Source organism: Lathyrus oleraceus, chromosome 4 (genome assembly GCF_024323335.1).
Source record: "Lathyrus oleraceus cultivar Zhongwan6 chromosome 4, CAAS_Psat_ZW6_1.0, whole genome shotgun sequence".
Classification (NCBI taxonomy): Eukaryota; Viridiplantae; Streptophyta; class Magnoliopsida; order Fabales; family Fabaceae; genus Lathyrus; species Lathyrus oleraceus.
In genome coordinates this window covers 140,708,635-140,722,291 of record NC_066582.1, presented here as the reverse complement: position 1 = coordinate 140,722,291, position 13,657 = coordinate 140,708,635, and the positions used below count along the sequence as shown (strand labels likewise).

At 34.9% G+C, this 13,657-nt stretch overlaps 1 protein-coding gene across 1 annotated transcript; it reads left to right on the top strand.

The window, feature by feature from the left end:
* The first annotated feature begins 1,000 nt into the window (after nt 1–1,000).
* On the top strand, nt 1,001–5,819 carry LOC127074126 (uncharacterized). The gene is made up of 4 exons (XM_051015420.1): nt 1,001–1,798; nt 2,107–2,343; nt 2,437–2,654; nt 5,273–5,819. Exons 1-4 carry the CDS (start codon nt 1,523–1,525, stop codon nt 5,454–5,456), a joined length of 915 nt encoding a protein of 304 aa, XP_050871377.1. The 5' UTR covers nt 1,001–1,522; the 3' UTR covers nt 5,457–5,819.
* Nucleotides 5,820–13,657: the final 7,838 nt, after the last annotated feature.

Here is a 13,657-nt window from a genome sequence, read left to right as displayed (position 1 = left end):
TGGGAATCTCCGAGCAGAGTGCATCAAACCAGGATTGATCACTTGGTTAGAAATCTGATCAATCAAATCCTAAATGGAGCATAATGTGACCCAGGATAAGCATATTGAGGTGCAGAAGATACCCTTAGACGGGCCAAAAACATTATAGAACTTGCACATTAAAATTCTCAATATTGATACTGAATAGCAGGCTAGACCGATATATATATATATATATATACTAATTTCATTAAATAAAAGAACAATTCAATATCACCGTTATATTTCATCATCTTCATTGTATATGTATTCTTGCACATCACAAAAAACAATATTCATTATATATGCATTCTTGCACATAAAAAAACAATAGTTGTGCTAACATATTTTTTTTTAGTATTATAAAATTTGATAAAAATAGTTACAAATCTTTTTAAAAGATTCAAATTAAAAATTAATTTAATTTTTATAAAATATAATATCAGATGTTTCATTAATCTATCATATATTTTTTAAATTATAACTTTTTAAATTTAAAATTATTTTATTTTATTTTATTAAAAACTATATATATATATATATATATATATTATATATATATATATATATATATATATATATATATATATATATATATATATATATATATACTAATAACAAATATTTATGTTATTTGATATCAAGATTAATATTTTGTTTTTATAGAAAGATGAGTTTAAAATACTTTTACTATTTAAGAATATTTATCATAAAACCATTTTAAAAAATAAAACTAAAAAAATTAAATTTAAATTTATAAAAATTGGTCTTGATTGTATTCCTGTTTTTCTAAAAATATTTTGACATCTCCAAAGATATGTTAATATTGTTATGATATTTTTTCTTATTTTTTTTGAATGTATCTATAATTCTATATCGCAACTCCTCATTTTATGAGATGTCTCATCGAACCCATAATTATAATCGAATGTTAGTACTTAGTAGTATAAAATAAAGTTCATACCGCAATCAACAACAGAAAACAAGTCATCATATTCTAATAATAAGAAAATACTGACATTATATTATACTTAACGTAACGTTAACGGCGACGGTGGTGGATATCCTCACTTCAAAGTAATCCATACCGTTGCTTTTCCACACCCGGCACTCAACGGTCTCAAAACCAGCCACGTGGCACGTAACGACGCCGTTTTAACCAAATCATTTGAGTGCTGTCTGATTAAATCACCGATGAGTTTCCACAAGCAACAGAAAAGAAACTGAAAAGAGCGCTTCCATAATTGTACCTTCTTCCCATTCTCGAATCACACTCTTTCTTCATTCCTCATCCAACGCGCTTTTTTCATCATCACCATCGTTGCTATCTTCGTTTCTCAATCTATTCTCACATTGAACGTGGTGGTGATGTCACTGAAAGCGATTCACCAAACATGATCAACTGTTCGTAATAAAAGAGACTTTTTATCTTTTTTTTTATTCGTGGTTGCAGATTTTGGCGTTACCGAGCGAATTAGGGTTTCTTATTTTTGTGCATTTTCCGATGACGGGGTACGATGATGACTGTGGCGGTGAGTTGAAAAAGGAGGTAGTGCCGGACCTCACTATCACAATCGAAGCTGATGATAACAAAGGGGATTATATCAAATTGATGCCTTGCTCAGATGAGGGTTCACCGTTAGGTGCGGCCGAGGAGTGTTCTCCGCCGGCGAGGAGATCTGTTGTGTGGTACTGGATCAAAATGGTGTTGTTGTTTTTATTCTTAGGGTTTTTGGCTGTTGCTGTGCTCAAGTGGGTTGGACCCTATTTCATAGACAAGGTTTGTGCTTTGGTTGTGTATTTTTATATGTTAGGGCTTGTTTTTCCGTTGTAATGTTTTGTTTTCGAGAATGAAAATTATGCGGTTTTGTGTATAAATTGCTTTTTAGGATTTTCAACATGTTTATACATATTGCTTCTGAATCATGTTCTTTTTTAGTCTTTCCTGTTGCCTATAACATTGGAACATGCACTGAAATTTTTGCTTGCTGAAATTGAAAGCAATTCTTTGCAGTCAATATAGTTAATATATTATTAAAATTCTGAGTCAACTAGTATCTTAATGGGTTTCATAACTTTGATTTTCAGGAGGTTATTCCAATAATAAATTGGGAAACAGAGACTTTCAGTCCTCCGGTGCTTACTATTTTGGTGTTTGCTTCAGTTGCACTTTTTCCAACTATACTTTTGCCATCTACACCCTCTATGTGGGTTGCTGGAATGAAATATGGTTATGGATTTGGGTTTTTGCTAATAATACCTGCAGTAGCTATTGGTGTTTCACTCCCTTTTATCATTGGCTCAATCTTCCATCATAAAATTGAAGTATGCCCCGTGCCTCTGAGAGATTCTGTATGCTGGTTTTTGATTCACATGTACTAATTTAATTTGGATATGATGTTTCATGATTCTATGCAGGGATGGTTAGAGAAGTATCCAAAGAAGGCTTCTATTCTAAAGTCTGCTGGCGGTGGAAGCTGGTTTCATCAGTTTCGAGCAGTTGCCTTAATCAGGGTTTCTCCATTCCCTTACATGATCTACAACTATTGTGCTGTGGCAACAAATGTCAAGTACGGGCCTTACATAATTGGATCCTTGGTTGGAATAGTGCCGGAGATATTCGTTGCAATCTACACGTATGCACTCTCTCTCTCCCTCACATTTTTTTTGGATCTAGTAGTCTGTAGGCCAAAACTTCACCCTTAAAGGTGAATAGGTGGGTGCCATGGATCCAAACCCAAGTGGAGTGCCGCAGGTTCAAACCTGCGCCCCCTTCATTTTGATTCGTCATAGCTACCAACTGAGTTGGCTTAATGGGATCTCTCTCACCTTTTTTTACCCAATGAATTTGCGATTTACCAGGTTATTTATCTACTTTTGTGGATTATTTATTGAACATCTAGTTTTGCATTTGAAACTATGTACCATTCCTAATGCTGCAGTGATAACTTTTTACTGACTTTGGGATGCCCATGCCATATTCTGAATATAGGCTATGTCATTGGCTTGAGTATGTTTAGCTGAGTATATGGTTATTTCAAGAAAATGCAATTGTTTACTGGCCTTATATGGTAAAAGTTGCTTCAACTAGAATTCTTTAATGTTTTTAAATTTTGAATGACTGATATGATTGAGACTCCTCCATACTCTTCTTCCTGCTTTACCATGTTTTCACGTCTCCCTCAATTAGAAATGATTTGGTGAATTGATGAATCTGTAATATGTTCCTTCATTAATTATTTTCATATTTTTGAGGTGAGTGATTGCTTTTGCTTTATGCTTTTCGGATTGTAGTTGTATTTAACACTAACTTCCTTATGCATGCTTCCAATCCAGCTCATGGATTTGTTTGTGGTCATCGAAGTTCATTACTTTTACAATTTGTACTTTAGACAGTGCAATTTTTTATGTGTGATCAACTGAGCATCTTCATTTGTGTCCTCTCACTTTGATCCTCCATTCTTCCTTGAATTTGACTATTGGAAATATACTGGGTTGGAGAATACTAACTTGTCCATCCAGTAGATTATTGTTTTTCTTGGAGCAGTTGGCTGCTTGGTTCACATTTGTCTGTATTCTCATTTAGATCTCAATTAGGAATACTATCTATCACATTTGTCTGTTCTAAGAATTTTTATAGATGTAAAAGATTACTCTCTTTCCATGCACGGCTTCTTAAATAACTCGTATACTTGCTTTATCCACTCAATGGTCAAGGTTGCCTATCATAATGATGGTGCTGATAGCAGAAATGCTGGAATGCTCATCTATGGAGAATTTCAATTAGGATTACTATCACATTTTTCTGTTCTAAGAATTTATATCGATGTAAAAGACTATCACATTTTTCTGTTCTAAGAGTTTATATCGATTTAAGAGATTACTCTCTTTCCATGCATGGCGTGTGTGGCTTCTTAAATAACTCATGTACTTGCTTTATCCACTTAATGGTCAAGGTTGCCTATGATAACGGTGGTGCTGATAGCAGAAATGCTGGAATGCTTACCTATGGAGAATCTCAATTAGGAATACTATCTATCACATTTTTCTGTTCTAAGAATTTATATCAATGTAAGAGATTACTCTCTTTCCATGCATAGCATGTGTGGCTTCTTAAATAACTCATATTTGCTTGATCCACTCAATGGTCAAGGTTGCCTATCATAATGATGGTGCTGATTGCAGAAATGCTGGAATGCTCACCTATGGAAACTTCACTTCCTAGTTCCACAAGCAAAAGATTTAATTAATACAATACCCTATTTGGCTGTTCCCCTTTTAATATTATTTGCCACCATTCTTTGATCTATTCTTTAGCTTTGATGATTCCCTTGACCCAATAAAGGGAAAATATCATTGACATAACATCAATGTTATGAATGTGTTGATATTTTTGTTTTGCCCTTCTTATTTTGGACGGGTTAAAGAAAAAGAAGGCAAGTACAACATCATAATTGTTTGATACTCACAAGCCTAATACTTAATTCTAGCAAATAAGAGTTAGTTAACTGGTGGGATCAAATTGGGGAGATAACAAGGTCTGTGTGTTTGACTAATGCTGGTGGTTTTGCATTGCATTTGTAGCCCATCTGTAAGCACCACTGCAGCCCTTCACTTGGGGCTTTTAGCATACCCTCACCTTGAAATAGGGAAAATTTTCCCTCCTAAGCTTATGGGAAAAAATTTAAGTTAGAAATCTTTTTGCTTTGAAAGGTATCTTTAATTAAAGCTGTTGATATCAGTTAAATATTTGGACCCTTTTTTCTTTTATTTACTTGCAAGATCTTTAAGGAATTACCTTGTCTGGTTGAATCTATTTCTGGAAAAGCATTTCATCTAAGGAATTAAAGGGTTTTATTAAAATGAAGGAATTAAAAGGTGGGACCGATAGTGTAAAACAGTTTTACGTTGGTATCCAATGAGAATCCACTACTTTGCAATGTCACTCCACTTTTGTATGGTTATTTTGAAACTGATTGTGTGACATGGAAGAATGGTGGCCTTACATTGAATGTCAACATAAAACTGTTTTATGTTATTCTGGTAATCCATGCCTTCCAGCTACCCATTTGCAATGTATTTTATGTTACTCTGGTAATCCATTAGTTCCTTGCATTTCACATGTATTTTATGTTACTCCGGTAATCCATTATTTTCGGTTACGCATTTCCAATGTTAGTTTGGCTATAAAGATTGAGAAACTAATGATGTAAAATATCTGGACCATATAGAACTTAATGGTTATTTACTGCAGGGGAATTTTGATTCGGACATTGGCTGATGCTACAAATGAAAGACAATCTCTATCTGCCCAGCAGATCATTTTCAATGCTTTAGGCTTCTGTATAACTGTGGCTACAACCATCATTATCACAGTTTATGCCAAGAGACGGCTCAAGGAGTTGCAGGAGGAGGACAATGCAATAATAGTCCAGTAGTTTTTTAGTCTGGCCTTTGATTGTTTCCAGCCCGCCACAACTATATTATCATACTGGTAAGTGGCAAGTGGGGTGCTCATTGCATTGCTAGGAGAGATTTTACTTATCTAGTAACTTCATCCATGGGAAGGGTCGACCTCAAATGTATTATAAAAATGACGGGAAAGGTTGATCAAGGATATCCAAGGAACATTCTAACTTCACTTTAAAAATCATCTTCAAAATCGTTTTCCTTTGTACATGAATTTATTCATATGATTCGATTTAAACTTGGAAGTATTCGTTTGTGTAAATCAGATGCTTCAATATTGATGGAGTTGCCAACATGTGTTGCTGGAATAACGTTATGTCCCCATTGTTCAATGCCTTGTTAGTTTTGTTCAATTTTATATACAAAAGCTTTTTTAAAGGAGCAAAATAAAAATTACTATTAATGTATATTTTAAAGTAAATTTTATTCGTTTACGGTGCAAGAGTCACATTTCATATTTTCAATAGACATCCGACGACACTGCACATGACTATTGGTACAAATTTTTTATATTGTCATGTTTAATTAATTAAAAGCTACTAAACATCTGCTAAGTTTTTTTTAAATAAACAACATCCGGCCAAGTTGGGTTGACGTATTATTACCTCCATTTTCATGAGTATGATTTTTCGAATGTTTGATCATTGCTGACTTGGTAGCTTTATATATGATAAGGTTCGGGAGGAGATAAAAAATTGTCGACATCAAGAATTGCCGACATTTCAACCATCTTTGAGTTGTATCCAATAGAGCGAACACGTCACAAGCCAGCACCGACTTTTGCGTAGTGGAGTCAGCAACTACTTCGCAGCTTCTTCTGTGTGAGTGGAGGAATCACACATAGGTGAAGTTTTTACAAAAATAACCTATTTTTTAAAGAAAATTCCCAAAATACCCCTGATTTTAAAAAAATTCTAAACTACCCCACTTTTAGGAGGAGTCGCCAATTGAATTGGAGACTCCTCTTAAAATTTAAACGGAGGCGCCAATTGGATTGGCTAGGGCAAGTGTCCTAGTCAATTGGATTGGCGCCCTTGTGTAGTAATTAAGAGGAGGCGCCAATTCAATTGGAGCCTCAGTATAAAATGCAATTTTTGTGTTATAAATAGATGCGTTGTGTGAGTCATTGTTCCACATCTCAAGTAATCATTTGGCAATCATGTTTGGTGTTTGTCGCCGATACGGAAATGTGATTTATGCGAGAGACAAACCTCAGATGCTGATGTTGTTCTGGAACATCACTACGTTTGATCAACTGAAAAAGGGAGCTGGTTCGTTGGTTAGATGGAAAAATACCAGAAGGAAAAAAATTAGAAGTATTGAGAGACTCGACAGTATCTTTGGTTGGGTGCGAATGAAGACTGATAAGGATGCTAGGGAAATGATGTTCAGTCGAGATGACATCAATTTGATTGTTGTATTCAGTTAAAAATATTTATGTTTTCAGATAGCTTATTTTATACTGATGTTGTTGTGAACCTCGTTGTAACAAAAAGTTAATGATATATAATGATTGAAGGTTACAAATATACAATGTTACAAAAAGCTTAAGACCCAAACGATGCTCCTCGATTGTGACAGTTGTTCTTGTTGTGTCCCGGTTGACGACAAATACTACATTCAGACCTCGGAATGAATTGGCGCCCCCATTCATTCCTTGCACATGGGCGCCAATCCATTTGGCGACACCTTGTCAAAGCATGCATTCAGACCTCGAAACCAAGCAATCAGACTTAGGTCTTGCATGCATGTCCCTATGGAGGCGCCAATTTGAATGGCGACCCCTCTTAAAGGTTGTACATGGTCACCAATTCAAGTGGAGACACCATGCAAGCACAACTTTTCATGCTCCCATCCATTTGCCTATAAATACATCCATTTCATCAACACTTCTTCCACACCATCACTCTCACTACTTCTACAATACTTCTTCTACAGTTTCATCTGCAACAACTTCTTATAGTTTCATCTACACCAACCCCCCGACAAAATGTCTATCCTTACAATGGGCGAATCACATAGAGGAACGGTTGCAAACATCGCAACATATGTAAGTTTTTTCTTTTGTTAACTTTTTATCTTTCATCTTCACCAAACCCCTTTTATTTTAACATACCAACTTAGTCAAGTTTTTTGTTCTTTATTTTATAGGATGTATCAAGGTTCCGGACTCGGGTCCACGAATATGTCCATATGGACCCGATGATTCAACCTTATGTTAAACTCGCCGATTTTGGTCATATAAGCAAGATTTTGTCTTGGTCCGTAGATAACGAATTCATTATAGCTTTATGGGGAAGATGAATACCAGAGACACACACATTTTGTTTCCCAACCGGTGAGTGTACCGTGACATTAGAAGACGTCTACATGCTTTTGGGACTGCCCATTGAAGGTAAGGTTGTTAATGATAAAACCAACTATGCAAATTCGATTTGCATGGATCTCTTGGAGACTGATTTGTTAGATGATAACGCAAGAGGTCAAGGTATACTACTTTCACGCCTTAAGTCGTACTATAATAGTTTATACTTAGATGAGCATTCTATCGAAGATGCTCGAATAATAAAAACTAGGTGTTACATTATGCTATTAATTGGCTCATTTTTATTTCCCGAAGGTAGTGGTTCTAGCATGCATATTATGTATTTACCTTTACTTAGACATGTAGATAGAATAGGAAGTTGCAGTTGGGGATCTGCTTGTCTAGCCTATCTCTATAGCTTCTTGTGCAAAAACTCACACAAAGACGCATCTACATTTTTTGGATGTGCTGTTTTACTACAAGCATGGGGTTGGTCAAGACTACCGTCCCTAGCACCAGTCAACAACAATCCTTTCACATTTTCGTATGCACAAAAGTAAGTTGTTTAAATTGCTATATCTTTAGTTACTTCTTTAAAAATTATTATCTCTAACTAATATTTTTTTACTTTTTCGTGTAGATGGTCTGCACGTGGTATGAGTTACAACAGATGTCCAAGACATTGTATTACTCAGTATCGCAACTTGTTGGATCACCTTCGACCGACAAACGTAAGGAAAATAACTTAATAATTTTGTTATATTTTGTTAACTTCTTCTACCTAGATTATAATCCTATATTCTTTCACATTTCAGTTCATTTGGCGTCCATACCTTAATTTGGATCATGACCATCAGGTCAACGTTGAAGACGCGGCCATATAGACTGCATGCACACCGATAATACGGTTCACAACTGTGGAGATACACAATAATGATCGTGTGAAACTGCAGTTCGGTATGCCCCAAAACATCCCAGATCCCCCAGCTAGCCTAGGAGAATGACATCTGCGCAAAGTTAACGACCAATGGAACTTCAATCCATGGCAAAGCTTCGCAAGATCGGAGTGTCGCAAATGGAAGCACCGTCATGACCATGTGTTAACTGACGCAGTCATACCAATTGAAGAAAAACCAAGTCGTACTTATATGGCTTGGTACAGATCGGTTGGTTTTTAGTTCATCGCCGAGGATATGTACTTGTACGACCCACACCAAATGACTTACACACCTGACACCTCAACATCAAACCCCCAACAACAGTGTCAGACCGGATACACACAACCCTCTGTCCGTCAAACGTTCCGTTCAACCAACACAGAAACATACAACAAAAACATACCATACACCCAACCCCAATACCAAGAGTATACCCCATACCACCACCAACAAATTGACCATTAACTTGAGACTCAACATCGCTTCGCACCCACCCCATCACCCTACCAAAGTCGCCTAATCCAGAACACCCAACTATCATTCAACACCAACTGTCCCTCCTCCTACCATAGCCAAGAAGCCCAAACCTCACAAAACCAAAACATCCAACAACCCTATCTCTACCAAACACCCTAACAACCTTCCAACATTTCCTCGACGCATTGTTCACACTCATGTCTCCCTTCAACCGTCCCGGTCGCCCATCAATGAGTCAACCACAACCCAACTTCTCTGGCATGGGTCATGAGCTCACCTACAGCGGTACACCATCGATGCATATTGAAGACTATGCAGACTTGTCTGACTACCTCAACATGTCTTCTCCTGTAGTTGGAAGTGACGCTCATGGCCCCTCAGATGCTTAAACATTGGTACCGAATCATCAACATGGGTTAGGGTAGCTAGAGGATATGGGACCGGAGGTCGGTTAGGTGATCCCGGTCATCACCATTAGGTTTCTTTATGTAAACGACAAATTTTATTAATATCAATTGATCCTATATCAAATTTATCTATCACGTATACCATTTACCAAAAAAATTTGCATTTTACACTAAGGCTCCAATTGAATTGGCGCCTCCTCTTAAGTACTACACAGGGGCGCCAATCCAATTGGCTAGGGCACCTGCCCTAGCCAATCCAATTGGCGCCTCCATTCAATTTTTAAGAGGAGTCTCCAATTCAATTGGCGACTCCTCCTAAAAGTGGGGTAGTTTGGGATTTTTTATGAAACCAGAGGTATTTTGGGAATTTTCTTGAAAAAGTGGGTTATTTTTGTAAAAAATTCCACATAGGCGCTTCAACTTTTATTTTTATTTTTACTTCTTGCTAGCTTATGCCCATAAGTTAAGAATATTAAAAGTAGAAAAATCAATTGAATAAAATAAGGGATTAATTACTATGCATTGTCAGTGTAAAAAGTTTTACACTCGATTCATCATCATCACCCGTTTGCATTACTTTATAAGTTTTTAAAATAAAAGTCAAATTTGTTTCAATATCCAACGGTCATAATTAATTGACGGTGTAAAATTCTTTTACACTGCCAGTGTATTTCAATTAAATTCATAAAATAATACTATTATTTTCAAAGAATTAAATGTATAAATTTTAAAATATTTTTTTATACAAATACTTAGGGGTGGCAGGCGGCGTTTTACACTTGTTTCGTTTAAGCCTGTGGAGCGAGACGAGGCAATTTTTTATATATATATTGATTTATTACATAATTTATAATTTTTTTAATTATTATCAAAGAGGTTGATATAAGATACTTTTTAAATAATTTATAATAGAAGTTCAACATCTAAAGAGTTTAAAATAATAATATAAAAAAATCAATACTAAAAAAAACATAAAGAAATAGATGCAAGTACAAGAATAAAAAACATATCAAAATAAATAAAAAATAAATATATCAACCCTATTTAAAAATTAACTACTAAATATAGCTATTTAGTTCTTATCACTTCCAGACCATAATAGCCAACCAACACTTTCATTTGTTTGCATCATTTGTCTTAGTTCTTCGTGTTATGGATATGTGAATTTGCGGGGATTTTTTTATTGGAGGCTAATGTCATTTTCGCACACTAGGTGTTTGATCGAATCAGGTGTTTGATGTCAAATGTTAGAACTTGAAACTACAAAGTTGGTGAATAATTGATTGTGGAGACATTACTAAAGAAAATCCCTATCACAACGGTTGGAAAAGGGATACCACCACACTGAACCAACCGTTGTGAGGTAAAGTGTAATTGTATGCACGATGCTTTCCACCACAGCCGTGCGACCGTGATTATAAGCTATGTAGTGCGTTACCTACCACAACGGTTAATTTAAACAATCGTTGTGATATTCTTCAAAGCAAAACATTTAACAACGATTGGTATAAACAACCGTTGTGATATATACAATTGAGTTTAGTATAAATCATGTGGAATACTTATTTCGCCAATGCTCACTAAGCATATAACCTTTCAATCTGATCAAGAACATTATACTATGACAAATTAAGTTATATTAGAAGAACAAATTCACATTCAATGCATGACAAGAGTTCTTCAACTCCTTATCTGTATTTTACACTTTAACAGTTATAAATTTGTTTAATAATTGTAGATCTTCAACCGGCCATTCCTTCACCTCTAGTTCATTTTGCAAAATATTATTTACTTTGCAAACAAAATTAGAGGTGGAGAGATGAGCGGTTGAAGATCTACAATCATTAAATAAAGTTCTAACAGTTAAAGAACAATATGCAAATAACAAATTAAAGAATTCTTATCAAGAACTGCACGTGTACTTGTTTTCTAATATAACTTTGTCTATCATACTAGAATTTTTTAATGCAATTTGAAAAGTTATATATTCGGTAAGAGATTGGAAAAATACTCAAACCACATAATATATAATAAACTCTTCTTTTAAATAACATTAATCAACAACATACATGAAGAATGTTTACATGTCCCATAATGACATCCACAATGAAATATGGATGAAGCTGAAGTTAAAGTTGCAAACATGTATCTATTTCGAATGGATGTCATTTTGAATAAAACACTCACTTTAGCTTTAGCTTCATCCTCGTTATTAAAACAAGCATCCCTACCTATAAGTTAGAACAAGCCAAAAGTTCATGTAAGTTGAGTATGCGCCTAAGAGGGGGAGGGAATTAGGTTCTTTGAAAACTATTTCCATTTTTATGAAAACTTGTTCTTTCTTTTCTGGCTTGGTTATGCAATGAAACGGTAAAGTGCGGAAAATAAAGAACACCGAGACGTATACTGGTTCCCCTCACAATCCGAGAGTACTCCAGTCCTCTTACCACATGTAAGAGATTTTATTTTTGTTAGATCTTATGGACAAGACAACCTAGTCTTTCTATACAGACTCTAACAAGAACACCAAGAACAATCCTCTTGTATTTTTCACTAAGTCCACTAAGAGAACAATCCTCTCTTAATGACTTTCTTGTTTCAAACAGTCCTGGACAACAAGGATAACAAGAACAATATGAGTTTTTACAAGTTTTTGAAAGATGGAACAATATATCAATCTATTGATTGATCTTCTCCTTTTAAGAAATCAATTCTCTTTATGACATACAAATGCTCTAAGAATGGTATGGATAAAACTATATGAATGTATATTGAAAATTCGGTGTAGAAAGTTTCACCAGAAAATTTAATCAAGAACATTTGAGAAAGTTTGAAAAGATGAAGAGAAAAATTGTTTGAAATATTAGTGTGAAGGAGGTGAATTCAGAAAATATTTTCATGAAAAAAAGGCATTTATTTCTACCACTGGTTCAGTGGTAATCGGTTATCCAATATGGTGTAACCGGTTACACCTGAATTAACGTTAAAAAATTCGAAAATTTTCACCATGTAATTGATTACCCAAAACATGATAACCGATTACTTGCTACAAAAATTGTTACAAGAGGCAGCGCAGACAGCTGGTAATCAGTTACTTCAAACATGGTTACCGATTACCATCAAGGCAGAATGACCAAATGCAGTTGAAAATGAATTGTAAGACCAAATGAAAATATTTAAGAGGCCTAAATGAAACATGACATGTATGAATGAAACTCTTGAGCACTTGAATGAACATATAGAGGTTGAGAACTTTATACCTTAATAATTTGATCAATTTAATAAAAATCTTGCAAGACTTGAAATTCTTTTATAAGTGAAGCTTGACTTGTGCTTGAGTCTTGGACCATTCTTTTCGCGATGCACATTTGCTTGTAGAACATGTCTTTATCAAAATACATTGAGAAGCTTGTCTTCACATTCTCTCCCTTTTTGATGATGACAACTCTTTATTGGAAGTTTTATCCAATCTTGCTTTCTCTAACAATTGAAACTCCCCCTTGATTAAAGCTCCCCCTTGATCCATGATTGAGAGAATTTTTAAAGTAATTGCTAGCTGCATTGTTAGAGAAACATACAACAACCAAATATATTTTCTCCCCCTTTGTCATTAGCAAAAAGGATGGGAAATACTAAACAATGAACAACCATATGTTGTATGATAACATAACATATAATATGAACACATAAACAAATAACAAAACAACCAAAAACACATAACTTAATACAAAACAACTTGTCCATACATAACGATTAAAACATAAACTTAAAAACAAGAAAACTCAGCATAACAAAAAACAAGAAACAAACACATTAATCATTTTAATCACTTTAATAAAAAGAAAAAATCTGGAAAACATTCAGGTGTAATCGATTACCCTGAGAGGTGTAATTGGTTACACTATGCAAAAATGATGCAATGAGTCACGCAAGCAGGCATGTAATCGACTGAATAAGGGGTAGCCGATTACCTCAATAAAATAAACAGAATGTTCACCAGGATAAGCATGCAATGAATTTTAAGAAACCAACAATTACACATG

Coding starts and splice junctions, on each gene's coding strand:
- LOC127074126 (XM_051015420.1), top strand. CDS start 1,523: ATGACGGGGTACGATGATGACTGTGGCGGTGAGTTGAAAAAGGAGGTA. Junction 1,799..2,106: donor GACCCTATTTCATAGACAAG/GTTTGTGCTTTG, acceptor TTTGATTTTCAG/GAGGTTATTCCAATAATAAA. Junction 2,655..5,272: donor ATATTCGTTGCAATCTACAC/GTATGCACTCTC, acceptor TATTTACTGCAG/GGGAATTTTGATTCGGACAT.